Source organism: Gymnodraco acuticeps, unplaced genomic scaffold, assembly GCF_902827175.1.
Source record: "Gymnodraco acuticeps unplaced genomic scaffold, fGymAcu1.1, whole genome shotgun sequence".
In the NCBI taxonomy this organism is placed as follows: Eukaryota; Metazoa; Chordata; class Actinopteri; order Perciformes; family Bathydraconidae; genus Gymnodraco; species Gymnodraco acuticeps.
Window position 1 is genome coordinate 3,542,745 of NW_022990235.1, and position 26,268 is coordinate 3,569,012.

Sequence of the window (26,268 nt, forward strand, 5' to 3'; positions counted from 1 at the left end):
GGTCTACCTTTAGTGCTGGATGAAACCATAACAAAAAAAAAGAAAAAATAATTCGGGATTAATCTTATTCAGCCACTGTTGGCATCGTAATGTTTCTTTAATATTGTTAGTTTTAGTTTTTTCTTCACATGTACAGCTATATTGGCAGAACATTTCTTGTGAAGGCACACCATCAGAAATTACCTCAGGTTTCCAAATCATGGCATTTTATCAACTGAAACATACAAAACACACATTTTCTGTTTTTATTAAAGTCACACACATCTCATTTTAAGTTTGTTTTTTGCATGATTGTCCAACGTATTGCAAATATTTTAGATATGACCATCATCATCATAATATAAATAAATGTTATTGTATATGGTTTCTTCTTTATAATTATAACAGTGTGTATCAACTCTGTTTGTCTTGCTAAACATGTTTTCTTGAATGGTTACCAGATCTTAATATATGAATCCTTCAAATCTGAGGCTAACAGAAGCTATTTAAAACACAGACACCTGCAACATTTGCATATTTACAGCAACCTAAATGTCACCTACAAAAATGGTAACAGCGAAGCCAACATATAACATGTTTTACATGCAAAGAGAGACAGGAAACAAAAATCACCACAATACATAACGTAAGCTATTTTTTTACAACAAGCTGAGCTGAACTAGTATTTTAGGTGACACAATGGAACATTGAAAAAGATACTTCTATAATGGAAACATCTGAAATACTATAATGTTAAATTAGGTCTAACATGCTGTTTTGACATGTATTCAAACCAACTTCCATGCCAATGGTCTTTGCTTAAGGTGGAGATAATATGAGAATAATGTAGATTTAGAGTTCATGACTATTTCCTCTTCATTTTTTTGCTTCCATCTTTGTAACTCATCTGCCTCCCTAGAAATCTCACTTTAGTTTGCCGAGGAAGTCCATCAACCCTTGGTGAAATTCTCTGGTTTTGTCCATGTAGCATGCATGGCGAGCTCCTTCTAGCTTCAGCACGGAGTGGTGTGGAAGTTGTATGAGGTTCTTGTGGGACTGGGCACCCAGATTTGTGTCCAGGGCTCCAAACACAATTAGAGTGGGAATCTAAATAGAAAAGAACGCAGGAGTGAGAAAACTTTAAGGCTATAAAGGGAAAAATATATATTCACACATTCACACACCACAAGTCCTCTGAAATACCTGTGGGTGGTAAATCACCTGTACCAGGTTGTATTGTATAGCAATTGCATAAACATGTGATGCTTTCTACTTGTCTTAAGTTACATAGGTAATTCAAAATCTGTGTTAGTTGGAAAAAGGAAGCAAAGTAACATTTCCCTTTGGAAATAGAAAGAGCATTATTTCTATCATTACATACATGGAATTGCCCATTTTAGTATCAAAGCTGTCTAAGCAGCTGTTTGCAATCTGCAACATCACAGCTAGAGGTCACTAAATCATATAAACCAGATTAACATTGGGTATTAGAAGACACAATAGAGTCTGTATAAAGGGGAAGAGACAGGTTACATACACAAGGCCCCCTAGTGAATAGGTTGTATCAATGGGTCCGCCAAATAGTTTTTTTATAATGTACATATATTTATTTTGGAATATATTTATACACACAATCCCTTCTTCCTTCACCTGAATATTTTGGTACTGCTGTGGAGTGTAACTTCGGGTACCGACTGGTGCTATGGGAATAAAGCCTTGCAGCTGAGCGGTGTTCTTCATGAGGAAGGGGATGGAGTAATGTCCGCTCATGGAGGGGCTCACAAGCACCGCTGTCCTGACACCCAAAGACTCCATGAACCTTGAAAGTAGGTCCACTCGATTTTGATCAGTCTTCAAACCCTCCGAGTCCGGCGATTTTCCATATCCTTCAATAAGAACAGCAGTTTGTGAAACATAATCTGAACATAATTTCAATGTGTGACTTTTTTCATTTTGTTTCAATATTTTTCCTTTACATTATGAATTTCAATGAAAAACCCTGCAAACAAAGGTGTTTTGAGTTATTATGTTTGATTAGACCTCTGTTCAGAGAATTTGTGGTTCGGAGTTGCGCTGGGAATTCCTTGAGGACATCTAACTCTATGATTTCTGCTGCCTATCCCAAACAAAATATAAGCCTAAAAGAAAATGCCACGTGTACCGACAGCATAGCACACAAGGAAACGCAGAAACTAAATATGTCTGAAAAATGCAAACCATGCATAACAAACATTTAAATATATTGCCAGATCTAAGAATATATCATTAATAATATCTGTTCATATCAGCGATGGGAAACATCCCATGTATCCTGCTCAGAACTCAAATAAAAAACTACGTCATTCAGATCAGGCAGTCAAAAACTGTTTCTGATTTGTGTCTACAATATTAGTTAATGAAACCAAAACTAGGTCAACATGTAAAATATTCAATATATATATATTAGGGCCGGGACTCGATTAAAAAAATTAATCTAATTAATTAGAGGCTTTGTAATTAATTAATCGAAATTAATCGCATTTTTAATCGCATATACATATTTGACCTAAGAACAGTGAGAAGCAATTTTTTTTCACATGGATTTTAGTATACCATTAGGCGCATTCACACCGCAGTACTTTTCCCACAAAGGTTCATGAGAATTTAGTTCATGAGAACTCTTTGAACCTGGGGGTGGATTAGGCAAATGAAGCCGCTGACGTCACTTCTTCTTCTTCTGCTTTGGGTTTACTGGCAGGCCGCAAACCACTTCACGGCGTATACTGCCGCCCAAAGTCCCCGGAGTTGGGGACTGGCTTCAGTAGAAGCTGCTGGGACTCCCAGCAGCCTTCCGAGTAAATCGCCAGAACGCCGACACCTCCTCATCTCCACCGCTCCCATGTTTTATTTGGTGTTGCCATAAGTTAGTCTCTCTGCGTTTCTGCGCTGGGCTAATGCTAATAATGCTAATGCGAGGATAATAAAATGGCGGCTTCACAAAACTTTTTGGGAGTTTTACGGGGCGTGGTTTGCAATCCGCCCAGCCAATCAGAAATATAGCTCTTTTCTCACAAGAGAGCCGTACGAAAGTCCCTGCTCTCTAGCAGCTCTCTGCTCTCTAGCAGGGACTTTCGTGGGGGTAAAAAGGTTCTCATGAACTAATTTTAGTATCGGCTCTTTTTGGTGTGAACGCGATAAAAGAGGCTAACGTCCACGCTAGCTGCTATATGTTTTTGCATTGAGGTGATACTTGAGGCTTGATGTGCTGCGGTGATATGCGAATTCCTTTTTTGCATAATTTGCACACAACCGTGCTCTTATCAACGCTTCCATCCGTCCGTTTTTTAAAACAACATTTCCCACTGTTGTTCACTGTGGTTTTTTGTTGTCTGAAGTCATGAACGTTAGTTGGTGCTCCAGTATAATCGGTACGCCTGAAACTCATCCAGTGAGAAACGTTCCGCGGTGCAAAAATAAGTGCGATTAAAATGCGTTAATTTTTTTAACGCGTTAATTTTTGTGTAATTAATTAATCTTAATTAACGCGTTAAAGTCCCGGCCCTAATATATATATTATATAAATTACCAACAGTGACCTGGTGTGTTCAGAATTACTGTGTCAATCTTCTCATCTGTCACTTTTAGACTTAATCATTTCCAAGTATCACTATACTTTGTATAAAGTGCTGATTATGTTCAACAAGGCTTAAGTTCTACCTGGAAGATCCATTGCTAAGGCTTGATATCCATTAGTTGCCAGCAGGGCCATTGTACCAAGTTCTTCCCAGGTTTTGGATGTGAAGGCCTGGCCATGCAGAAGGACCACTTGCAGCCTGCACAGAGAAAGAAAATAGTTTATCAGGATTTTATCAAAGACGATCACCAAACACTTTCTGTGTTTAATCTATCTTTAATATCATCCTCACAGGCTGTCTTTTTTTCACCTCAGGTTATGATTACAAGGCAGGTTATTGGCTTAGATATTCTAAATATTCTCTCCACTTGTCGACTTACCTTGGCAATATCTGTCGTCCAGCTCCATCAACAGGTAAAGCTTCTCTGAAGAACAGTGGAGGGTCCCCAGGTAGCTGTCCAGTGCGAATAGTCACATTGATGGTTGGAATTTGAGGAGGGGTGGCCATTAGCCCCATTCTTTGAGCGTCTAGGGACGGCTCCATGCTGCCCTGTCGGATGGATGGCAGCAGCAGGTACAGCAGTAACGTGGCCAACAACACCAGGCCCAGGATAACAAGACGATTACGCAAGAAATTCATTTTGTTAGGTTGAACGATCTAGGAAAATAAGTAGATAGAGCATTGTGTAGGGTAAGAACCCGTCATGTGGATTCTGATCATACAGTATTTTGAATTGTCTGACATTTTATATAGAAATTGCCACCCCACTTCCATCAGGACCATTGTTGTTCATTCTAAATATATTTGTTTAAAGTATAAATATACTATAAAATCCCTTCTTTTTTTAAAAATCCCGTTTCCTTAGTTTCTTTACTTCAGCAGTTATAAAAAGGGAATTCTTCAAATGTTCACACAACAGCTAAATCCAAGCATAAACTTGCAATAATTCCAGCTCACATTGTCTGAAACAGTGCACTTAAATTAAAGGATTATTAAGTCAATAATGTAAATATTTCAACAGTTAGGACTCAGATGCTGAATGTGCACTGACAAAGTTAATCGAGAAAAACCCAATACATGTAAATAATTGAGTGAAAGTTAAACCTCCTGGATGAAAAACGAGAAATCTAAGGTAGGTTCGCTGTATAATCAAATTAGCCAAAATATGCAAAGAAGCTAACATTAGCTCTTCTACAAGCTCAACCTCTGTACAGTAGGTCGGTTTAGGAGACTTTAAGGATGCCGCACCAGAGGAAAACATACCAACACAGAGGAGATTATTCTCATACACCTTCACTGACAGGTAGACAGGTCTGCCTGCTTTTTTATCGTCATGTCTTCTGCATTGCTGCTTGCCAGTGATGGGATGTTGCAGTGAGGCTTCAGGTCGACGCTGGCTGGAGCTAGCTTTCAAAAGTAAAAAGGAAAAAATGAGCTCACTGACACGACGCCACCAGAGCTTTCGACGAAAATGTCCGATCAATCATCAGGTAAAAACTGGATAGAAACGCTCACACGAAAAAGTCGTGAAATGCATAGCAATGTCGATTACACACAAACGTTTTAATTAGTTTGTTCCTCGTCGGAGACCTTAAAGAGCTGCACACAACAACACTAAACCCCACAGTGTCACTTCCTGCTGAAGCTACGTGTACATCTGTGAAAAAGTATTTTGTATGCAGTTCACTCAAAATAAGTTAGATTAATATCCTTTGTGTGCTTTAAGTACAACAACATGTACATTAGATACACAGATACAGTACATTACTTTATTTCCATATTTCTTTGCTTAGTAATAAAATGTGTAGTTAAATGTGTTTAATTCCAGGCTTCATAAAAAAAGAAATACATAACAATACATTCAGATGACTGTTTAAATAATTAAATTATCTTGTATAAAAACTGAATATGAAATGTTTTCAACAAAAAAACAGTTTTCTTTCAGATTTGGTTTAAAAAAACAACATCAATACATTTTTGGCAAAATAAGGCTTGTAAATTAACACTGAAGCTGCTTCCAAAACAGCGAGGTTGGGTAGTACAAAAGTAAAGGTTTACAATTCCATGAATTATATATTACAGATTCATTGTTTTAGACTTTTGATAGTTTTATGACAACCACTGATTTTCACTGACACCGGAAACTTACTTGAGTTAGATAATAAATTGCAACAAAAATAAGTTAAAGTGCAGTATTACAATTCTTTCAGCATACTTGAAACATTTTACTTCAATAGTATTTGGTATATGAAAAACAGTAAAACGTACCTTGTATTCTAACAAATGTTAGGTAGCTAAACTACTTTTTGAGCGTTATCAGAGAGAATAAATACAGAGCCGACTGTATAAATATGAAACTGTTCAGCCAGCTATAGTCTAGAAAAGATATGTAGATGGCAATAAACTAATATGATGATGTACCTACATGGTTGCTATCTCCCATTCACAAGCTGCTGTGCAACTCAAACTACACCCTAAATCAAAACTGTTAATTGTGTTTAGAGCCAGAACAATACTGGATTTCCGAGGGTTATTTTGATATTTGAGAGCAACATTTATAATTATTTGTTCACATAAACATTAAGGTTCCCTTACATATTAAAGAATTCTGGCCAAACTTGACTAACCAGGTTAGATTTGTATCAATTATTTTTCATTACATCATTACATACTGCGTGAATAAATGCTGAAATGTTTTTCTTAACATGTAAATCCATAAGTTGTTTTCACATTGATTTCCATGTCGATTACAAAACACCTTTGGCAACAAAATAAAATGTAGCTCTTCTTATCTCACTAGTACAGATCTGTCCAAACTTTCCTCTTGTATATTAAAATGAAAACTAATGTGAATATGGAAATCCTATCATTATAAAGCACAGGGCTCAGCAAAGGGCTGAGATAAACACTGTTGTTAAAAGTCAAAACTTCTAAACAAAGGCAACCATTAAAAAGAGCACTTCATAGCATGGCAAAGGCACAGATTTAAACTGTTTACATTTCATTCATAAGGCTTCCACAACAGAAAGAAACAACAATGTTTAAGGTGTGCATCAAGATTTTTGTTAATACTTCATGTTGTGTCGATCATAAAACAAAACTCAAAAACTGTAACAATTCATTAAGAAGGCATTTTGTCCTCTGTGGTAAGACTTCCACAAATCCATGTGTGCAGCAATGGTATAGAGTATCTTCTAATCTGAAGCATGAAAGAGGCCATTAAGAGATATGTCAGATTTTTGACATAATTGGATATAAGTTTAACAGTTGAACAGTTTTAAAATGTATGAATGAAAATACGTTTCAGGAGGAGGTCCTAAAGTCGGAGCTCTGCCAGTGCAGCTTGTCAAACACAAATGTTCCAATTTGATGGGTCTGTGTGCTGGGATAAAAAGTCTCCTGTCATACTGGGATCACCTCTGATGACAGGAGGGAGTGTCGGCTGTTGTAAATGTATCAGTTTCTATAGTGCATATCTATAACTTAGCAACTTCATGTTGAAGGTCTGACCTGTGCTCTTCAGAGCTGGCAGAAGCAGTGAATAGTTTGCGTTTCTCAGCTTCCTTAGTGTAGTAAAGTGAGGAGTCCTAGTGGGAGTAAAAGGCAAAGAGGCCAGGTCCCTAAAACAGAGGAAGCTCTATTCTGCCCCTCTTTCTCAGCACAGGCCTCACCCCTGTACCCACCGTAGCATTGGCACTGGAAGTGTGTGCGGAAAAAATCCAGCTCAGCTGGGCCAGGCACGCCTGTAACCTTCAGCTGGCCACCCTGACTCGTGATGCTGTGAGTTAAGGGGCTGAGATGCAGGTACACGTCATTGTCTGATATTTTGCGCAGACAGCGGCCATGGGACTTACAGAGCACCTGACTGCACTGTTCAGCAGCTGTAGTCACGTTGAGGAGGTACCGGCCCAGCTGTCCCTGGAGATAATCATTTAGGATGGTGCAGCTGGCCTGCAGGCAGAAAAAACAAACATTATGTTAACGCCAAACCTATACTATTCAGCACATAAGCAAAGAGGGAGTGACACTTACGCTGCTGCTTGCATAGGAGGTGTCCCCCCAGAAGATCAGACCTGCAGCCCCGAGAGCAATACTCTCTCCAATGGTGGAGACCAAATCTGTCTACACAACATTTACATAAACAGTTCAGTGGTGTACAGTACAATGATGTTGATATTATCACACAGGTATATTTGAGTCAATTAAATAATTTGAATGGTCGCTTAGCTAATACACTTTTAACAAAGTGTTGTCGGTATTTTATCCAACCATCATACATTCAAGTGGTGTTAGCGGAGCCCCAAAACTAAAACAATACCTAATGTTGTTATCTTGTGTATCTCCAGCAATGTGTGGCAACTGTATCCTCCGATGTAAGGTTAAATATAATAACTGCACTTCTAGATAACATAATAAATGTATAAGCCTCCTGTACTTGATTAACTTTTGCTCCAGCCAACTTACTTGAGATAGAAGGGTCATCTGACTCATGTAAGAAGGGCGGGTATAAACGAAAACTGGCCGTGCTAATCCATCCCCAACCGATGCTAGTCGCATGGCCTCCTTCACCCTGTTCCGGACAAAGAGGCGCCCATAATTTGTAGAGGCAAGAACGGAGCCCATGTATATAGACGGGAAGAATGCTGTACAGTCCATCCACAACCAGTTAAGTTGATCATTGCGGCCCATTTCCACAACTGGACAGCGTCCTGTGTAGTTCTTCAGGCCATTCCTGTAGTCATGGTTGTAGCAATCTGGAAACAGGTAGAAGCCCCACAGCTGATTTGGCCTCAAACTCTTGGCAAGTTTCAGAGTCTCAAGCATAAATTTGCGAGCCGACAGCTCAAATTCCTGCTGTGCAACTTTTCCCACTTGTTCTGGAGTCCACTTTGGGTTCTTTTGGGCCACCATTTCACGAGATTTACTCCGATAGATATCTTTAATATCCCAATTTCGAATCCACAATGGACGCCACTCCTCCCAGTCAATCACAGCTAAACCTTTCGCTACTGGGTCACGTATATATTTCTGCAAACCTTCAGGCATTTTTTCAAAGTGCTGAGTGAGGCTGGCAAGCTGTGGAAGGCCTCCATTCAGTGCAGTGCCACTACGCTCATAATAGGGATACAACCCAAGGCGTTCCTTATAGAAAATTGTGAGGTTCTGTCGGACAAAGCCCTCATTGGGGGATGCCACAATGTCAAACTGGTCCAGAGATAAAGTTACGCCATGCCACGGGTCACACTCCTGTGTTGGGGCATTCCAAGCTAGAAGAACTGGCGTCTGGGAATATAATGGCCACCTTGTCTGCTTTAATTCTGCTGAACACAAGACTGTCCAGGATGTTAACAAAGTCAGAAGAAACCAAGGCATCTGGCCAGCTGTGGTGAAGACAGGGGGAGATGCAGCCTCCATGGTCACTGCCCGTCTTCTGTCCTCTTTCTCTTGAGAATACAAATAAAGCAGTTTTGTTAAATTCAGAGAACAATTCAATCCAACAATTCAAAATATATAATACTGTGGTTAAGGGGATTGAACACTTTTATAATGATAACTTATAAATGAAAATAGGAAATGTTCAGAGTGATTTTTAAGTTATATTTATAAGAGTTTCAGAAGAAGAATTAAAAGCAAAAGCAATATTATTTGATAGGTTAATACATAATGTTAGAATAAAGTTACAACAAATACACTACATTTATGATGAAGATGAATTATAGGTAACATCTTATTACTGATATTACCAAGTGATTGGTCGCAGTTCACTCTGCTGTTTGATGACTTAACATGAATCATTTGTATTGAGAACAGTTGTGGCAAAAAGTTAAATGTTGGTAAGAGCGAGATTTAAAGCCTTCACTATTGACATTTAAATGCACATTTAAGTTTTCTCTGAATACTTTGAATTCTTCCCTACACGGGCACAGATAAACAAAGTTTGACAAAGTTTCATTGAAACTGACAAACGTGCTAAGTAAGCTAACATGTTGTTTTTCTGACTATTTAGTCTGACCTGTTCTGATGAAGCCAAGCACGGGGGTTTATTCCACTCATGTAACCTTCAGATGAATTGTTCTTCCACAGCCCTGCCATGTGGAAGATATAAATTAGAGTCCGTTTAATCCCATGTTGATTATTTACAAAGCTAAGGCTAATAGATACAACGGGAGGGATGGTGACGGGTAATGTTGAGCAATAGTCCAGAGCATTGAGTTCCTGACTAGGGGGGTGTCAAAATGTATTAAAGAGAAAATAAAGTCATAATTTGCCGTTTTTGTTCATAGAGCATGGAGTTTGAATTTTAAAACACTATTACTCAAAAGTTTAGAATGATCGTAACCCTGTCTGTCATAAAGTTGACAGTAAAACTACATTCCACTGCCGCTCACCCCCATTAAATAAATAGTCTGCTCTTCATTTTATGCTATGTAGAGGGAAATCAAAAGTTAGGCCAAATCCTACTGCGCGACATTAATGTGAAAGTTTGAGTTACTGGTAACTTTCTCTTCAGATTCAGATGAATACAACATATAACTTATAATCAAAAACAATAAAGTCATAACATATGATGCATTATTAGAAATTAAGCAACCTGGCAACATTTAAAGTAAATTGACTGTGAATTGACCTGTAATAGCAACAACATTAGTGATAAATGCATAATTAAAAATATGTTTTATAATACAATAATACAACAAACATTATTCTTGTGATGGACAATTCTGAATAATGAGTACTTTTATATTTGGTCTATTTTGATGCTATTACTTTAACCTAAATATTATTTTTTGAATGCAGTGCTTTTACTCATACGGAGCATTTTGGTTGTTTACTACTTCTACTTTGACTTAAGTAAAAGATCAGAGCTATGTTTTATAAATGTTATTCAGCAAAAGCATCTTTCTAAAAAAAATTCATTATTTTACATTATATTCCTACATTTGACCTTGCATCTAAGTTGGGATAAAGCATAATGTAATCACATTTTAGTGTCCAATTTTAGTGTCCAAATAATGTCTCGTCTTACCAATAACGTTTGTCCTCTCTTGGATCCAGATGAAAGTAGTTCAATCAAGCAAGTTGTTTGGATCAGTTTGCATTCTGCTCAAAACGTATCCAGGTCATTCCCCCTTTACAGAGCAAACAAACGCAGTTCTTCAACTTGTGTCGAAATCCACCACTGAGTGTTGTTTAAATATCCAGCAGACTCCACCTCTGATGTTGGACGTGAGGCTTTTTCTTACCTGCTTTTTCTGACATCATCCATTGAGGCAGATTAAAATGTGTACAGTACAGCGCTTGTATGTTGAATGTTTTATACTTGTAGTCATTTCATATTAAGCCTTTGAAGTATAGACAGCAAAGTGAATAGATTTGTAGGACTCAACTGTGCATTTAAACTTTGCCACATAAACAGGAGTTCTACCATTATGGCTCACACATGATCCTCAGAAGTTGTACTGATGTTTAGGGTGTGCTATAAACGCTTTGGAATCACATTATGAATGCCACAAGCAAGGATTGGCCCAGAATAATAAAAAAACGTAATAGCTTTATGACCTGCACTCTATGAACTGACTTTGGACTCTGGATACATGCATTTATGTACATTTCAATCTTGACTGTTTATATGTACATATTTAGATTTATTTATGGCCATGCTGTAAGCAACGTTTACCCATTCATGTTCAAAATGTCATATATTTAGGGCTAGCTACTGTTAACCTAATACTTGTTATAGCAAACATTTGTTTTGTTCCTTGTTGTTTCTGTTTTATTTTGCTCAGTACTTTTTTCTCTTTAAAAAAATATACATGAGAGAAACCAGGCAAATGTTTTTGTGTAAAAACAGAATGATTTTGAATCAGTTTAAAATAAACATAAATCAGAGGGTATGTTGAGTTGTTTTGAAACATTACTTTGTCTGTCATATAGCTATGAAGTACTATCTTATATAACTCATCTAATTCTGTCTTAAAGTTTTTACCACAGTCATGCAGTCAGGTGCAAAGGTCAGCAACAAAAACATGACTTCATAATACGACGCGTTCATCATAAAAAATACCATATCAACCTTTTGTTGAACCAAATTACATCATTGCACCTCTGAGGGTTAAGGAATGACTATATTAACTATATATTGTAAGATCTATTTGCACCTGTGCAAACAAGATGCTCATTTTGACACAGAATACCTCTTTGTCATATTATGACCTTCTTAAAACACACATTCCAGTACTGATAAACAGTTCCTACAGAGTACAAAGCCAAATTAGCAAAGTTAATATTGATTTCTCTGATGTTTATCCAAAACATAACAAATATACATTTAGACATGGCATGACGGAAACATATAGCTTTGTATAAGGAGGTTGAATAATGAACACATTATGTCTTAATGACAAATATATGTTAAAGGTAATAGATTATGTGAATAATGGCTTATTTTTTGTATTTTATGTATTAACATGTGCTCAGACTTGTTGTCAGCGAAGCCAGAGGATGGGTGGTTTGCTGAGTCAAATATGTTTCTTTTAAACTCTATACTGCTATTCACCACATAACCTTGCATGTTATTGCAGCTTTGTGAGAGTAAACAACACAATGTTATTGTACTGCCATGTCTCCCCAAGACTCAGCTGAAAAATACATGTGCCCTGAGGTAAAAAAGCACAAAGACTTGTGTGGAGTAATCATTTCATGGAAGCAATAAAGTGTAGTGGATTTTGGCATAGCCATCTTTATCCTTTGAGAAGAACAATATCAGACAGCTTTGTAGAAAATCCTTTCTCGTGAACACTTCTCTCTTACGTCCAGCCCTGGCACACATGCATACACACACTCCCAACAATGGTTTGCCGTTGCAATTTCCTATGCAGGTGGCTAATTGTATCGTGGGTGGAGGTCAGGAGCCTTAGTTCCACCACATTGTTGGAAAGGTCTGGTCAGTTATTTAGTATTTACAACATGTTGCGAAAAAGCTGAATTCTCCATCTGTTGATTATTTGTCACATGATCCACAAGCTTGCCAAATGTTTATAAAGCAATATATAATATAAAGCCTCATATGATGCTCATTAAAGTAGATATCCTCCTGTAACTTTCTTTATTTTCTCAACATTTTAGTTTCACTCAGAAGGATTTGGTCTCTCAGGATTTAAGTCCCTTTAAACAAATTTAGACTCTGTATTATTACATTTCCAAACACACAGGTCTAACTTACCAGACCTCAGTATGGTTGTCAGGTCATTACAGGCTGTCGTATGGTATGGGAGCCTCAGTTTGATTATTTTATTAAATTAAAATCATCCAATTAAACAGAGCAGATTTTCAGTTGTAGAACTTGATGCCCTCCAATAGTTTTGAAAGGCAATGACTACTAACTGTTTCTATGGATGTTCTTTCCTCTTATCTTGACAGTTTGTGAGAAAGTAAATTACCTTATAGTCTTATAATGTATAAATACTAAAAAGGACAATGACACAGTTGAGCATTTGACATTGTAATTAAAAAACAGTTATAATAAATTAAAAGTGAAACATATTATGCCAAAGCAGCAAACAAACCAACAGGATTTCTTACTAGACTCACTGCTGCTGTGTACATGTGTGGCTCTGAGGTCATTGAAGCCAGTCCATCCAGCGATATAATGACATAAATCTACTTGAGATTTTGTGGGCCACTGATTGTCAACTCCCTAGGCTATTACCAAGCAGATCCTGTTCCATGCATAATAAAGCAAGTCATGGTCAAAAAACAAAGTGTGCACTTGAACTTTCCCGCTCCAGATATGACCGTGACACAGGGAAGAACTGGTTGCCTTCTGCTCAAAATCCTAGAGTTTGTTGAATCATACCAGAAAACAATCTGCAGCAATAAATTCAGGACTCTTTCCCATGTCATCCCGTGTCTGCACACACATTCACACTTACATGCAGACAAACCATGTTCTGTAAACTGAGTAGGTTCTGCCAACTTGGCATCCTTCTAGATCTCCATTGGTGATCTATTCTGTCTAACTTTACACAAGCCAAAACAGATCACATGCGGGGCTCACTCACATTGCATCAGCCTGTCCACACAAGGGAATCAAATATATCAGGAGATCATATTATATTAAAAGGTGGTTCAGGTTTTCAGCTGTAGGGGAAACCACAGGACGGAGTTGACAGTGGCTAGTCTGAGACACCCTTCAGACATCATCAGGCTTCACAGAGGACAACTGGGAAATCCACATGGATGCAAGGGATCTCCAGCTTTATAATTCCCTAGAAGGACACAAAAGAGATTACAATTAAAGCATGGTAATACAGAGAGCTACCCTTGTTGTGAAAAGCTTTAGTTTAGGCATTGTAATGTACTCACCTGGGATGTTAGGTTTTTGTGAATCCTTTTCAGCTTGGCTTTTTTTCGTCCATTTTTTGTCACAATTGTCTCTTCATAGAACTCATGGGCCATGTCGCCATCTTCATCCAAGTACAGAGAGCTGCAGCAGAGACGAAATTAATGATATACATGTACACATCTATACATAACATGTCGTTTTCTAATGCTTTGCTCCGACATTAAACCTCCTTAAAATGTTTAACATTACAATATGTAAGAGGGTAGCTAAGACCATTAATTCATCATCAGCTAAAAACTATTTATGTGTCCACTCCTCCAGAAAAAAGAAGGAGAAGAAATTATAATAAAAATACATTTAATTTCTGAGTGCTTTTTCAGGTGCTCAAAGACACTTTACAGTGGTGGGAAATAAAATAAAATATAAATAGTTGAAATAGAATATTAAAACAACAACACCACCAGATTAAAAGCCAGTCTGAAGAGGTGTGTTTTGGTCAGTGTTTTGAAGGTGGGGAGATCAGTGAAGTCTCACATGTTTTGTGGGAGTGAGTTCCAGAGGGAAGATTGAGTGGACACATTAACACTAAAATTCATTAGTGGAATATATATCGCCTGATCTGACAAGCTCTTTTTAATGGTGTATTGCACCAGAAGATGTGTCAGAATTTTTGTGCAAAAGCAGGAATTTGTGGGTCCGTAATACCAAGTGTAAACAACACTGGCTTCAAGTGAGGTTAAAACAGGTAGGATGAAGGCTATACGATGCTGAGGTAAATGTACCTTCGTCTAGTTAACACAAAAGGTGTTGCGCCTGTGAAACTCCGAGCTCTTGCCATTGACTGCTCATTTCCATCTTGGATTGGATCGTCTGCACCAACCGAGCCTGAAAAAGGCCAAAATCCTTTGGATTTGGAGCCGCTACCCCCCATCTTCAGCTGCAGCACATTCTTTTCTTGGGTCACCAGACTGCCAGTAGTTATACAGTGTCACTGTACAAGATGAAGAGGGACCTTCAAAAAAACAACTACAAAAATGACATGAAATAGAAGAGTTAAGTTACTTAGGCATTGTTTTATAATAATCACCATACCAAAAATAATCTACGATTAACATGGATTTTTTGGAAACCCAGAATAGTGATATCATAAACAATGACAATTACGGAACATATGAGAAATACATCAATTGGGATTTTTTTTTTATACAGCAGCATAAAAAACACAATTTATAGGTCATTATTCTATAAACATTAACCATATTGCTTAAAGCTTACATAGGACACAAAATAAAGGACACAGAGACAAAGCTAATGTCGAGTTAGGATATATTGTGTGGCATATGCCCTATGTCAAAGTGCCAGAATATAGGAGGCCACTGACATGACAGTGCAACCAGACGATGCTACATTCAATAAATACACATTATTAAAAGGAAACACAAAGCCTGCTAACGTTACAAACCCGGATGTCTCAATATAATATGGGTATATTTGTTGTTTAGAAATATAAACATCCTGAATAACGTTAGTCGGCTTTGCTTGTAGTCAAGAATGCTCGGTACCATTAGCATAGGTTATCTGAAGAGAACGGCTAATAAAGCTAGCTTTCTTTGAGCAACAGCACCATTAAGACACTAGTGCTGCTTGCATTAGTTACACTGGTAATGTCACTTTATGTCCTGCTTGCTCACATCACCACTGGCAAAATACAGTTAGCACTCAGTTACTAGCATTAGCCAGGTCAACATGTTTCCATCTGACAAAATAACGTTAAGCGACGCTGCCAAGGGCTAACGTTAACACTAACTGGTTTTATAACCGACATCCGTCGCTTAGCTTGGTGGAAACATACCTAAAGTGGGGTTTGGTGCGGTCCCAAGTATATAATGTTCCTTGATGAATTTGTCTTGTTGGGTTGCTAGATCTTTTCAAGATATCACCACACAGCTATGCTAACTGTTTATGCTAACTAATGGTACACGTTCTTCTTCTCCGTCTTTTTCTTTAGCGTCTGGTTAAGAGTACAAGGTAAGCTACCGCCATCACATGGACAACGTGTGGAAGTGCTAAACAGGCGTAGTGAACAGTCTATGAGGAAAACCTGCTTATTAAAGGTTTTGCCTGTCCCTTTAACTAGGCTTTAAAATAGAACATGATTTTTGTTAGTCTTAAACCCACAGTTAAGGGAAATGTAACTTTGTTTTGCTACCACCCCTTCTCTTTTTGCTCCTTTTGTTCTGAAAGCAATATTTCACTGCCTTTTTAACCCATACCGAGACCACGTTTGACCAGGTCTGTCAAAAAAACATACCAAACCAAAAGTACATGTAGTATGTGTAATACTTTTGTGTACTTTTCATGGTTTCTGTATGACCCATTTATAATATAATAATATTTATACATAATATAATATAATTTATTTATGTGTGCTGTTCAAATGTATCATACATTTGAACAGCACCTACATGCTGGGAGTTTTTGCCTAGCATTAATTGTGTGGCTGTTTAAGAGAAAATCCTTCCCTCCATTTATCAAACCTTTGACAAAAGAGTGGAGGTTGTTACAACAGCATATTAATATTAGGCTGTGGTTTTAAATGAGATATTCAACTGTAAAATATCAGTGTAACGTATAGTCACATTCTTTCATCTAGTGTACTTCAGCTTTGGCTTACCACGCTAGAATGTGAATGGCTAGTCTACACAGTCTAACAAACTGATTACTTCATGCACAGTTTCAACAAGGATATCATAAGCACCAATTATTTATTATGATCTTTTTATTAGAAAGTTAGAATGTAAACAAATTGTTTCACATTATATCTTGCCCAAATTAATTTCCCAGGTTAATTAAAGTGCCAACATTTTAAAACAGCTTTACAGAAAATAACTAAAGATCACATGATAAATGAACAATATACTATAAGTGTGTTTTAATACCACTATAAATAACACAAACAAGTAGCATGGTTCTTCAAGAAAGAGCTGCATTCAACCAAAGATCATCTATTATACACTCATTCAGTTCACAACAGTCGCTCAATGCGTACACATAGCAGCATCCCTCCTTCATGAACAGCATTTAATGAAAACATTGTCATTGTCTGAGCTCTTGCTTTCCCTTTTACCCTCATAATCCACAATATTATTTAAAGTGGGAGAGTGTTCTTCTTCATGTTAAGATATGGAGATTAGTTAAATCCTTCACAGTCAACCAGGAGTCGTAATCCTTGCCATCGCCTGCTTCGTAGTTTCCCTAGTGCGAGCGTAGCGCCTCTCAATCTGCCGCACATGCTCTCCCTCCTCACGCTTCAGGATTCGCAGAAAGTTGCACAACTCAGGTAAACTAAATGCATCCCACTGTGAAGGAGAGAAATGTATATATGAAATGTATATATGTATACATTAACTGGCATTTTCAGTTTATCAGAATCAGAATCAGAAACAGGTTTATTACCACCAGGTAGGTTTACACGTAAGAGGAGTTTGACTTGGTGTCGTGGTGCATAAAAACAAGAATTAAAAACACAGGTAGAGAACTAAAAAAACATTTAAAATAATTTAAAATATATATTAAAATATAACAGTATTTACATTGAAATGGAATGAAATCGAGGAATACAATATGGTCTTTCATATGTATAGAAATGATCAGAGACAAATTAAAACTTACATTTACTTCCCCTGTCTCATTCTCCTTCAAAATAAGGGTCAAGACCTTTTCACTGGGGCCAGCACACAGGCGCAGGTGGAGGGGGCGCTCATCATCAGGCAGTTTACGCATGTACACTGCAGGGAATAAAACACAGCAGCATAGAACTTAATGCCTTATTCTGTTTTGTTTTGTAGTAACTACGTATTTTGAGTTTTCTACCTTGACTATGTCTCTCTGAGCGTTCAAACAGGGCAAACTTGGCCGGGTTGTCCACCACAGTAAACTTGTTGAGTAGTGCCTCGATGACTTCTCGCACTCGTGTTTGGGAGCTTATATGCAGGTGCTTGGCAGCGTCTTTAGGGAGGTAGAAAGATGTCGGCCGTTTCATCCGTCGGCCCTGCTGATCTTCCTCCTGTGTTGAGCATGAGTTCTCAGCAGGAGGGAGGGAGATAGGACGGACTAACTGAAAGTGGACCTTGATGAATCCAGTGTAGGACCCATCTTTATTCTGCAAAGTAGAGATATATATTGTCAGAATGGGAGTTGAATGGTCTGCAAATTGTTATTTCCAAATACAATTCAAGTACACATTTGTGCATAAATGAATATTGAGAGAAAATAGATGTATTAGTCACTCACGGCCACCATGTAGAGATTGCTGTTGATCTGTGCATTATACTCTTTAATCTTATGTTGAATCTCACTGGGCGTCAGCTCCTGTTTACCCGAATCGATCAGCTCATCCTAAAAAGAAAACAGCAGGTACATACAGAAAAGAAGCCACCTAATGTCAGCAGAGAGCTTGTCCTCAAAAGTGAGGAAGAGAAAGTGAAAGAGAACAGAAGCATTGAAATGAAAGTAAAATACATTCAAGCATTTTGTCACGAGTTAAACAAGAAATATGCAATTCTGTAAAGGTAAAAGTAAGTCAAAATAGCTTTGTGTTTGAAAAATTATAAATGATGCCATAGCCTCACCGATGATCTTCTGACCTTCTGAAAAAAAGATGTATGGGCAGTAAAATACACTTCCAGGCCTGAGCTAGTGTCCTCCTGACTGATAAACATGTCACTTGTTGCTGCGCTACCCCGGGTCATCTCTGAAGGACTTAGATCTTTGTCCTTGCCAAAATCTTAGTATCTCATACTGATTGTATGTCAGAATGAGTTTTTCTCTGTCTCTCTCCTGCTGTCGAGATCTGATTCCGCTCTTTTGACCTCAGCATTTACATTTGCTCCTCCCTGACAATAAAACCTCACAATGATGTTTAAAAAGGCCAGCCAATACCCAGAGGAGATGTGCTAAAACTCTCCTGGAAGCAACACTTTCATCGAATGTTATTGTTGATGTGTTGGTACATATTAACATTAAGATGTATTGTAGTTTCCTAATATATAGGTTAGAATTCAGCATCAAGCATTTCAACACTGATTGATTAGTAAGTTAGTTAAAAGAGATCTTATTACAGTCTGAATGCATGTCAAACAGCCATATTAGGCTATTTTTGCTCAATTGTTAAGTGTCTATATGATCAAAATTATTACCATGATCCCATAGGCCTCCAAGAATTTAGCAAAACCAAGCAATAAAACTATGAGGGATGTGGGGCACCTTTTCCCAAGCTTTGTCTAAGGGGGAGATCCACAGTCTGGGACTTTTAAACCGCTGGTGTATTGGGGCATTATTTAGGGCTTCAAAAATAATGTCACATTTTTGTCGGTTTTTAGCTGAATGTCCCTTTGGAATGTATGGTGTACTTTATGTTTTGGATGGGCTGAAAAATGAAAATGTCGATGAATCCTTTAATTATCTGATAACTTGGTGCTGGTCCATTTTTAACCTGTGGTTCTAAAATAAAGGCAGCTGTTTTATTGTGAAGTTGTCCCCTCCCCTCTGCTCTCTCCTACTCAGATGCATGACAATGTGAAGGCAATAAAACCAGTATCTTAGAGGACATATGGCATGGGGATACTCCATCTGCTTTGACCTACCCACCAAAAACCATCCGATGAAGACTTTCTATACAAATTTAGAAAATGTAAGATTGTAGGTCTGATCCTCACCACATTCGTATCTGTTTCAAGGGAGTCCACAGAGAAATCTTCCTCGTCTGGTAACAAACTTCCATCTGTGCTGCAGTCCAGCTGGATAAATAGTCGGCAGCGGTGGTGACAAGTGTAACTGCAGTCTGAGAAAAAAGAGAAAGAAGGAAATGTCTGAGTTATGCTTTGGTTCGCGGACAACACTTGTTGTGAATAGCTCTCTGTTGTGTTCAGTAATCTGCCCCTGTGGTAAAAACATTGCCCTAAAACACACTACTCTAGAATCTCGAACATGCCAACATAATCGTATGTACAGAATAAAAAATGCTCATGTTTGATATTTGATGCAAATTGCAATGTTTCTAAAGGTTGCTATAGCATTGAATTTCTCCGTTGAACTGGGACAAAGTCAAATTATGTACACAGACAAATGCATTCCCAGGAACTATACCTACATGAAGCTTGCCAGAACTTCCTTAAGATTAGGAAAAACTCTGTGAAAGTATCTCATGAATGGAACAATAACATGAGCATCCTGAGGCCTGGTGATATAGAAGATGAAGACAATGTCACATCTCTGAATGCGTTAGAGAGGACTTACATATTATGTGGTTATTGAGCTGATTTGGGCCATGGTTCGAGAACATCTTAAGACATTTCTAATAAGGTTGAAGATTTTAACTCCATACTAGTGTTCTTTACACATCTTGAGTAAGAGAAAGTGATGGTTCACAATTCCTATTATTAAGCACAAATGCAAGAATGATGATACCAGCTTAATATACTGGACTTCCCATTATCTCATGCAAAAAAAGATTAAGAGGCTGGTTGCATCTCTAGGTCAATGGTTGCAGAAAAGTATTCTCATCATGTATGTACACTAAACATAAAGGAAAAGGTTGGTGCTATACTTTATATTTATTATTTATATAATCAAATATCTGTTAATCTGTCCCACAGTTGTTTCAATCTGTTTGTTGTTCTCAGCCCCAAGCCAATTCTTTAGCAAACGTTACAAACAGGAGTAAATACTGAGTTTGTTGGGGACTCTTTTCGACCGTGAATTTAAACACATACAACTGGACCATGAATGTGAGCTTGACTTAAACTAAACTAAACTACAGTGCTTAGTTGATGATACATTTCACACAGTCACATAACAGATGTCTACGGCACAGACGAAAAATAAAGAATATTACCAAACAAATTCAGATGAAGAATGTACTCACTGGCACAGCGTAAACTTTGCTTATAGATGCCCCAGATGAATTCTCCACACTGGTCACACCAGGTGAGATGGGTGTGGCTGTATGGATGGAAGTCATGACCCACTCCAGCTTGTCCCATCTGACCCCGGGGGGCCTCGATGCTGACGCTGTCTCCGACCAGACGGACCACATGGCTCGGCTGACCTGGGTTTACAGAGGGCGGGGCCGGGGGGGCCGCAGGAGCAGCCAGCTCAATGGTATCATTTGCACTGAGGTCCTTCAGTTCAATCAACTCACATTTAGACATCCTGTCCCTGATGCAGACTCTGACATTTCAAGTAATCACTTGCAGTCCATTAGCTAGTGTGGGTATAAATCCAGCTCTGGGAGGAGACAGCATTAGTATGGTGCATCCTTAATGCGGATGTTGTGAATGTCGAGCTCTGCTCAGTCTGCAGTTCAGTTTTTTCAATTTAGTCCAGATCAGTGTGTTGTGCAGAGAAATGGTGGTTTCTAAATCCAGAGAAGCTGCAAAAAGGTTTTAAATCATACACAATACAATTAGTAAATGTATGGGTAAGATTCACATACATCAGATTCCATTTAGGCAAAACATACTGTACATAAAAAATCAATGTATGATGTATAACAGTATGAGCTAAAAAAATAGAAAAAAATAAGAGATTAACCTTATTTATCTGATGCGAGGATTTATATGATTATGATAAAATGTGGGACAAGATGATTGATATAATCCTCTGCAATCCCAGGGCAACTCAAACTGTTTGTCTGCCCATGCTGAAGTATGCCAGTACCAGAGGTGCGAGAAGTACACATATCTTGTACTTAAGTAAAAGTAGAAGGCGTGTGGTGCAGTGGGTTGTGGGTTGGTTCAAACCCCACTGCAGTCAGCATGTTGTTGTGTCCCTGGGCAAGACACTTCACCCCAAATTGCTCCTGTGGGGATTGCCCACAGTATTGAGTATGTAAGTTGCTTTGGATAAAAGCGTCTAACAAGTGCAGGGCTGCCAACATTTGAGTTCAGCTCGGAGTGAGATTTTTTTTTGGTGAACCGTTCATGTGTGCATTGTTACAAATGTATTGAACATGTACAAACTAGGATTTCCCACGGGCGCTACAGTGGAACACGCACATACACAGTGTACCCGCGACTCTTACAATGAAGGCTCGATAATCAGCTCACAGCATATAAAATGGCATATAGGTGTAAGCAGAGGTAAAGTGCTATTTTACAAGTGGGGGGGGGGGGGGGGGGGGGGGTCCTCACCTCCTCTAGGGGGGTCCGGGGGCATGCTAAATATTGAAGTTAAATGCATCAACCTGGTGCATTTTGAGAGCAAAATGAATTTATGGATACCTCTCTCAACACCCATATGAAACAGAACTGTACATAGATTTTCTTTTTCTCTATGGATATTTTACAAATCACTCACCTTTTAAACTGTATTCTTGTTTTACTGTCATATAGTATTTCATGACTGTTTTTCATTTATTCTCATAAATGGTGACCAAACCGTTTGAGACCCACTGAGATAACTAGACTAAAGTTAACTATCTAAACAGAGAGTCCCTTACCTCACTGAGCTGTAGTTATCTCTCAGTCTGACTGGACAGAGCTCTCCCTCTCATTGTTTTAGAAACAGCTTCTAATATCCGTTAAGCTAACCAGATGCTAACAACAACAATGCAAATAGTGAGTTTGGTAGAAATATACTGTATAATAGTAAAGTTATTTAAGATGATGCCTGAAGATTTAGAAATATTCCCCACAATTATTCAAAAGCATATTCTCCTTGCTGTAGTATGACACACAGGAGACTATTGATGTGTGTGGTGAGTTTGGTAGTAATATAGTGTAGGCCTATAATAGTGATTGAATATTATTGTATTCTCTTTTTTCGGAGTTGCACTTTGCACTCGTTTCTTCTCCGGCTGCAGATAGAGACCAATCAATGTAATGTCTCCAGCTCGGAGGACGGCGCGTATTGGCTTTTTAATCAAAATGTGATTGTAGTTGATTGATAGTTCGTTGTCAACCTTACAACGGTACTTAGGTGTCGTCATTTGTGTCTGAATAACGTTTTGTTCATGAGTTATTGATCCGTGAAATCAGATTCTCTCAATATCGTTCCAACTTTACTGAACTAAGCCAGAAGACCGCTCGGTTTGCTGTTCCTTCACTTTATTTGTATATTTATATACATTTATTTTGGACGAAAACTTAGCGTGAGGAAAGGCAAGTGTGGCGTGAGTGCGTGAGATATGGGTTAATTGCGTGACTCTCACGCTCAATGCTTGAGTGTTGGCAGCCCTGCAAGTGACATGTAATGTAATAGAAGTACAGTGTAGGAATACTCTGTTACAAGTAAAGGTCCTGCATTCAAAATGTTACCCAAGTAAAAGTACAAAAGTATTGCCATCAAAATATACTTAAAGTAAAAGTACTTACAGATTGGTCCATTACAGAATCGTATATAAATGATTATTATGTTTAGCATTATTGATGCATTAATGTGTTTATTAAAGCTGTTAAAGGTGCAACTAGTTTTAATTACTTCATTTGCTGCTGGGTAGCTTGTGAATTAATTCCAGGTGTAACTAAAGTCTGATTTAAGTGTTGATCATATGATTTATCATTAATCCAAATCTGCAAAGTAACTAAAGGTATTAAATAAATGTAGTGGAGTAAAAGTACAATATTTACCTACAAAGTAAAACAAAATGGAAACACTCAAGTAAAGTACAAGTACTTCAAAATTGTACTTAAGTACATTACTTGAGTACATGTACTTAGTTAATTAACACCCCTGGCCAGTACAATTGTATCCAACAATTCAGAAACCAGAGAACTATCTTGTATTTGTAAATGTATTTCTACAGCATGCATGTTTTTTAGTCTATGATCAGAGACTCTCATGCATAACAACTAAATGCTAAATGTGTATAACACAGTGGTGAAATATAGCCCGTTGTAATGTAAAATACTTAACTTTATTTATGTTTGTTGTCTACACATCTCCTCCACTATGTTATTGTAAATTTCAGAAAATATCTTGATACTCAGATTAGGTTACTGATTACATTTAGTTTTAAAGATACTTTGTACCGAAATACACTTTTAAAGTGACCCCAACCCTGCATGGAAGGAAATGAATACATCTTCCAGATTGTCAGTAGGATGAATGCGTGTTCTTGGGTGCATCAGAAACTCAGTTTCATTAGTTTCCCAGGGCAGCATTGTGATTTGAATACGAACAACCCGGGGCTCTATCTGCCAAGTGGGTCACTCACCACACGGTGCAATTATCCTAGCAGGGCAACAAGAACATATTGTAACCGGGATCATCCGAGCACAGCCTGCTACTTTAGTCAATAGATTGAAACTGGCATACATGGCTAGATCATTAAAGTTTATATTCTTCCTTTAATTCTGCATTTGTCATGGTTGCAAAGTGCAGCTCAGTAACGGGCCAGACCGGTAATCCTCTCCGAGAATGGGACAAACAACTCAGTTGACAGTCACACCCGAGCAAGTGTTCTGATTTCCTGACAGAAGAGGAGTTAAAATAACCTTACCTCGTTTAATTCATCCTCGCCACTCATCGTAGAGTAGATTTGAGATAGGCTGCAGTTTTGTCGTTTGTAGCCTACTAACACCGACGGTCCCTCGTCCGCTCGCCCCTCGCGCGCACTTCAATTTGCGCATGCACAATGTGACCGTGGGATTACAGCATAGACTGTATATATAAAGGATTACAGTCTAATCCGGTATGTGAATAAAGTATCCTGAGGGGAGGCTCCACGGGAAGAGACCCCTCTGTCGTCACGCCGCACTGATGTAGACAGCGATGGGTCAATATCATAATAAACTTGTAGTCCATAAATTGTAGGTTTTGAAATAATACTTATTTTATTTTTTTAAGCAAACCTATATATATACTGTGCTAATCAATTATTTATAGTTTTTATATATTTTTTAAATAACTATAAAGAATTGATGTAAAAAAAACTATAACTGTACTATACATTTTATAGTACATTTATAGTATTTTTTTTATAACTAATTAAATAAAAACATTACACAATATAAATGATAAGCATATTAAATCAATATATTCGTTATACTGTTGCTCTTATAATACTGTATGTAAATCATTAGTACATTATTTATTGGCCATTAATAAAGCCTTACAATGTGTACACCTATATTAAAAATACATATAAATGAAATAATTATTTTGGCACATTTTGTATATTCTGCGTTTAGGTCCGTTTATTCTACATTTTATTTTAGACAAACATGCAAAAGGTACCTGGTATGGTACGTGAGAAGGTAAATTGCAGTTAAAACCTATGCGATCCATACAAAACAATTGCACAGTTGAATCATTTTGTAACGCCCCAAAAAATCACAGGAAATGACTTTAGTCGAAAAGGGATTTAGTATGTAATGTGCTTTCATTTATACAACCTGACACAGACATACGGATTCACTTTTTTTCAAATGACGGTCAATCTCATTTTGGAAAGAATAGACTCTTTAATGTTTAATTATAGACCATTTGGAAATCACTCAATGGGGAAAAAGCCTCCAGGCTTAAATATGGGGGAGGATGATGAAGGGCTCTTGTTATCTCTTTCAAACCAGACATTTTGGAATACAATGAGACTACCACTCTCTTATTTTCTTCACAGTTATTTTTCAGTCCATGTAGCAAGTATGTAAATAAAGTAACCACTATCAACAATAATGTTTCAACCATAATGATTAACATTAGGAACAACGTTAATTTGAGTAATACATGTGTGGCTTCATTTTATTGGCCAAACATTAAAATGATAATTTGTTTCACCCAGTAATTAAACAAGAATTGTCTAATGACTCTTGTTCATCACTGGCATTTCAAAATAAATTGTGTTCAGTCATTGATACAATTAAAAATGTAATGAATTGACCAATTACACTGATGGTGGCAATTTGCATTATACGTTTTTTTTCTTTCAGAAAAAACCTAAAGGATAGTTTGTGCTAATACTTGTGTACTTTTATTCAATGGACATTTTGAATGGACGATTTACTTGGCATTTTCTTATTAACTAAACGACAATGCTATAGTTTCAGTGACTTAAGAAGATGATTACAATACTTCTTTCACTGTTTAGAAGTCAAGTAGGCATAAAGATTGGATGCATTATAATTCTGATTCTCATATCGACTTGACACATGGGAGGTAGATCTTTTTATAAACTATTATTTTGATGGTACATCTTACTGCCACCATCTGGAGAAAGCGCATGAGTTATGAGTATGGGTCATAATAGGAAACCACAAGTCTGGCTTTTCTGGAAAACATTTAAACAAACAAAGCAACACCCAATGTAGGCTTACATAAACACAGTAACAT

At 37.7% G+C, this 26,268-nt stretch overlaps 4 protein-coding genes across 7 annotated transcripts; all 4 read right to left on the bottom strand.

The window, feature by feature from the left end:
* Positions 1–58: 58 nt before the first annotated feature.
* Positions 59–5,314, bottom strand: abhd14a (abhydrolase domain containing 14A). Its single transcript, XM_034219253.1, has 5 exons — positions 4,857–5,314; positions 3,973–4,250; positions 3,676–3,791; positions 1,630–1,865; positions 59–1,086 (listed from the first exon to the last, which is right to left on the bottom strand). Exons 1-5 carry the CDS (start codon positions 4,878–4,880, stop codon positions 904–906), a joined length of 837 nt encoding a protein of 278 aa, XP_034075144.1. The 5' UTR covers positions 4,881–5,314; the 3' UTR covers positions 59–903.
* A 1,319-nt stretch (positions 5,315–6,633) lies between these two features.
* hyal2b (hyaluronidase 2b) lies at positions 6,634–10,739 on the bottom strand. Of its 3 annotated transcripts, XM_034219250.1 has the most exons (5): positions 10,621–10,739; positions 9,607–9,679; positions 8,058–9,037; positions 7,626–7,715; positions 6,634–7,544 (listed from the first exon to the last, which is right to left on the bottom strand). In XM_034219250.1, the coding sequence occupies exons 3-5, from the start codon at positions 9,006–9,008 to the stop codon at positions 7,158–7,160; spliced, it is 1,428 nt and encodes a 475-aa protein (XP_034075141.1). In that variant the 5' UTR covers positions 9,009–9,037; positions 9,607–9,679; positions 10,621–10,739; the 3' UTR covers positions 6,634–7,157. The 3 variants fall into 3 exon arrangements, with proteins under 3 accessions (XP_034075141.1, XP_034075143.1, XP_034075140.1); XM_034219252.1 differs by lacking the exon at positions 9,607–9,679 and having other exon boundaries at positions 8,058–9,035; positions 10,621–10,642; XM_034219249.1 differs by lacking the exon at positions 10,621–10,739 and having other exon boundaries at positions 9,607–9,769.
* Positions 10,740–12,308: 1,569 nt separating this feature from the next.
* On the bottom strand, positions 12,309–16,023 carry tusc2b (tumor suppressor 2, mitochondrial calcium regulator b). The gene is made up of 4 exons (XM_034219386.1): positions 15,791–16,023; positions 14,721–14,964; positions 13,959–14,079; positions 12,309–13,861 (listed from the first exon to the last, which is right to left on the bottom strand). The coding sequence occupies exons 2-4, from the start codon at positions 14,867–14,869 to the stop codon at positions 13,796–13,798; spliced, it is 336 nt and encodes a 111-aa protein (XP_034075277.1). The 5' UTR covers positions 14,870–14,964; positions 15,791–16,023; the 3' UTR covers positions 12,309–13,795.
* Positions 16,024–16,699: 676 nt separating this feature from the next.
* On the bottom strand, positions 16,700–24,632 carry rassf1 (Ras association domain family member 1). Of its 2 annotated transcripts, XM_034219016.1 has the most exons (7): positions 24,440–24,632; positions 20,864–21,370; positions 19,656–19,780; positions 18,232–18,336; positions 17,812–18,100; positions 17,611–17,726; positions 16,700–17,297 (listed from the first exon to the last, which is right to left on the bottom strand). In XM_034219016.1, exons 2-7 carry the CDS (start codon positions 21,147–21,149, stop codon positions 17,148–17,150), a joined length of 1,071 nt encoding a protein of 356 aa, XP_034074907.1. In that variant the 5' UTR covers positions 21,150–21,370; positions 24,440–24,632; the 3' UTR covers positions 16,700–17,147. The 2 variants fall into 2 exon arrangements, with proteins under 2 accessions (XP_034074907.1, XP_034074908.1); XM_034219017.1 differs by lacking the exons at positions 19,656–19,780; positions 20,864–21,370; positions 24,440–24,632 and adding an exon at positions 18,570–19,646.
* Positions 24,633–26,268: the final 1,636 nt, after the last annotated feature.

Bases quoted from the DNA above. Each gene is read 5' to 3' on its own strand.
- abhd14a (XM_034219253.1), bottom strand. From the start codon at position 4,880: ATGAGAATAATCTCCTCTGTGTTG. The intron at 4,251-4,856 runs GTATGTTTTCCT...TTATTTTCCTAG, and splicing joins GAATAATCTCCTCTGTGTTG to ATCGTTCAACCTAACAAAAT. The intron at 1,866-3,675 runs GTAGAACTTAAG...TTCTTATTGAAG, and splicing joins CTTAGCAATGGATCTTCCAG to GATATGGAAAATCGCCGGAC.
- hyal2b (XM_034219250.1), bottom strand. From the start codon at position 9,008: ATGGAGGCTGCATCTCCCCCTGTCTTCACCACAGCTGGCCAGATGCCT. The intron at 7,716-8,057 runs GTAAGTTGGCTG...AATGTTGTGTAG, and splicing joins AGATGACCCTTCTATCTCAA to ACAGATTTGGTCTCCACCAT. The intron at 7,545-7,625 runs GTAAGTGTCACT...TTCTGCCTGCAG, and splicing joins CCTCCTATGCAAGCAGCAGC to GCCAGCTGCACCATCCTAAA.
- tusc2b (XM_034219386.1), bottom strand. From the start codon at position 14,869: ATGGGGGGTAGCGGCTCCAAATCCAAAGGATTTTGGCCTTTTTCAGGC. The intron at 14,080-14,720 runs GTACATTTACCT...TCTCTGCTGCAG, and splicing joins TTTGTGTTAACTAGACGAAG to CTCTCTGTACTTGGATGAAG. The intron at 13,862-13,958 runs GTGAGTACATTA...GTGTCCTTCTAG, and splicing joins ACAAAAACCTAACATCCCAG to GGAATTATAAAGCTGGAGAT.
- rassf1 (XM_034219016.1), bottom strand. From the start codon at position 21,149: ATGTCTAAATGTGAGTTGATTGAACTGAAGGACCTCAGTGCAAATGAT. The intron at 19,781-20,863 runs GTGAGTACATTC...CTTTTTTCTCAG, and splicing joins GCAAAGTTTACGCTGTGCCA to ACTGCAGTTACACTTGTCAC. The intron at 17,727-17,811 runs GTAGAAAACTCA...TATTCCCTGCAG, and splicing joins CTCAGAGAGACATAGTCAAG to TGTACATGCGTAAACTGCCT.